This window comes from Corvus brachyrhynchos, unplaced genomic scaffold (genome assembly GCF_000691975.1).
Source record: "Corvus brachyrhynchos isolate BGI_N302 unplaced genomic scaffold, ASM69197v1 scaffold442, whole genome shotgun sequence".
Lineage (NCBI taxonomy): Eukaryota > Metazoa > Chordata > Aves > Passeriformes > Corvidae > Corvus > Corvus brachyrhynchos.
The window spans coordinates 10283-12768 of NW_008236443.1; the positions used below are offsets into that span (position 1 = coordinate 10283).

Genomic DNA, 2486 nt, shown 5'->3' on the forward strand with positions numbered 1-2486 from the left:
AAAAAAGGGGGTTGGGGAAAAAAAAAAAAAAAAAAATGGGGATTGGGGTGGAGAAGAAAATCGGGGATTTGGGGGAAATCGTGGCAAGAATTGAGGTGGGAAATCTGAATCCCAGGAAATCACCAGGGGGAAAAGTCAAATCCCGGTGATTGCAGGGTGGGAGAATCCACCCATTTTAGGGTAGGGGAATCCATCAGTTGCTGGATTTCGTGAGGACAAACCCCAGAATTTTGGGAGCAAAGCCAACCGCCACCGTGATTTCGGGGATGCGATTCCTCCCTCCCGAGTTCCAGGTGCTGAACGCCCCGGAAATCCTGCCAGCAGCACCTCCTGGGGGGGTTTGGGATCGGGGGGAGCCGAGTGTGACAGCGGGGTGGTGGCAGGGCCAGGGGACACTCACAGCGTCTGCATGTTGGCCTTGGTCAGCTCGAAGGCCCAGTCGAGGGTGGACGGCTCCAGGCCGGACACGCGGCGGCACTCGATGGACACGTTCAGGCTGCGGGACAGGCCGGAGGGGACACGGTGGGGACACCGGGAACGGGCTGGGGGACACCGGGAACACACCAGGGATACTGGGAACAACCTCGGGGACACTGGAAATGTGTCAGAGGCACCGGGAATGGCCCTGGGGGACACCGGGAATGGCCTCAAAGGTCCTGGGAACACCAGGAACCACTTCAGGGACACCAGGAATGACCTTGGGGACACTGGGAACCACCTGGGAGGCCCCAGAACAGGCCAGCAGCAGCAGGAACCACCTGAGGGACACCGGGAACCCCCTCAAAGACCCCGGGAACGCCAGGAAGCGCCTCAGGGACGCCGGGAGCGCCAGCACTCACCCGTTCCTGTCGTACTTCTTGAACACCGGGAAGGCTTCGAGGGGATCTTGGAGCTGGAAGAGACCAAAGAGCGGCCGAGAGCCAGCGGGGCCGTGGCGGGGTTTTCACCGATTCCGGGGTTTTTCTCCCGTTTTTTTGTTTTCCACACTCACTTTGTTGGCGGCCTCGACCTTGGCGCAGACAGCGGCCATGGCCGCGCGCTCCTCCAGCCGCCGCTGCTTCTTCTCCTTGGCTTTGCTCGACTTCCTCTGGGGGGAAAAAAACGCACCAAAACCCCGGGAATTCGCACCAAATCCCGGTGATTCCAACCGGCGCCAAAGCCCCACCTGCCAGCAATCCCAAAAGTTTTGCCCCCAAAATTTGCGCTCGTCAAACGGCACCGATGCGGAGTTGTAGGTGAGGAGAAGGGAGTTGTCCCAAAATCTTTGGGGAAAAGGGGTTTTGGGGATAAAACCAGTGTTAAATTTGTCATATCCATGTGGGAGTGATGCTGCTGGGGTGATCCAGTTTGAAGGGGTTTTGCCCCAAAATCTTGGGGGTTTTAGGTGGGACGAGGAGGTGACACCAAGCAGCGGCCACATAAAATTGCCACTTTTAGTGTTTTTCCCCGGAATTTGAGGAGTCCAGCACAAGGAATAAGCCAAATGTGGGTGATTTTACCCCAAAATGAAGGATCCTGCTGGGATCCCTCCAAATCCCCAGTCAAAGCGGGACTGGGACTCCTGAGCTTCAGCGCCACCAAAAGTAAAAGAAGCGCACCCAAAAATGAGGATTTTACAGGAAAAGCAGCAGGCTGGGGAGGGGGACAGGGTGAGTGTCCCCCCAAAATACACCTGTCGGTAGTTTTGGTGGGAATTAAGGTGTTTTTGGGGGGTTGGAGCAGCCACCACCTGCTGCTGGCTGGGATACGGTCACTAAAATGTCCAGGTTTGGGTCATTTTGGGAGAGAACGTGGAGATTTCCCAGCAGTTGGGGTTCATGGGTGGGTGGGAGATCGTGGGAGGTGTCTGGGGGAGCACAGCCCCAAACCCAGCTCGGAGACCCCCAAACCCCCTGAACAGCCCCAAATTCCCCCCTCAGATCCTCTCTAGTGCTGAGCAACCCTCTCCACACAGCCCCCAGACCCCCAAATCCCCTATAATAGCCCCAAACCCACTCAGAAGATCCCACATTTCCTCGTGGGAACCTCAAATTCCCAGGAAAGGTTCTAAGACCCTCACAGAAGCCCCAACAACCTCAGATAGCCCCCAAACGTCCCAAGTTTCCTCATAGCAGCATCCAGACCCCTCGTAGAGACACAAGCATCCTCCTAAAAGCCCCAAACTACCTCAGACAACCCCAAAACCCGACGGAAAGTCCCAAACCTCCGCAGAGGAGCCCCCAGTCCCCTCACAGAACCCCAGATCCCCTCACGGTAGCCCTGTATCACCCCAAAGAGCCCCCCCATCCTCTCAGACGGCCCCAAACCCCCTCAGAGAATCCCCGTAAGGCCTCGCGGCGACCGCCCACCCTCTCAGACGACCCCGAATTCCCTCGCAGAACTCCCGTATCCCTTCGCGGCGACCCTCCACCTTCCCAGGCGGCCCCAAATCCGCTGAGCGGCGCCTCGCAGGCCCCACCCCCGCTCTCTTTCCCCTCAGGCCGAGC

General features: G+C 58.0%; 1 protein-coding gene across 1 annotated transcript in view; it reads right to left on the minus strand.

Moving 5' to 3' along the window:
- NAA40 (N(alpha)-acetyltransferase 40, NatD catalytic subunit) overlaps positions 1–2441 on the minus strand; it is a gene marked incomplete at its 3' end in the record, with an annotated part of 5218 nt that extends 2777 nt beyond the window's left edge. Inside the window, exons 1-4 of the mRNA XM_017747252.1 lie at positions 2349–2441; positions 992–1087; positions 840–892; positions 401–496 (exon numbers count right to left, since the gene is read on the minus strand). Coding sequence (XP_017602741.1) covers positions 401–496; positions 840–892; positions 992–1030 — 188 coding nt within the window. The remainder of the gene's footprint in view (positions 1–400; positions 497–839; positions 893–991; positions 1088–2348) is intronic.
- Between the last annotated feature and the right edge of the window lie 45 nt (positions 2442–2486).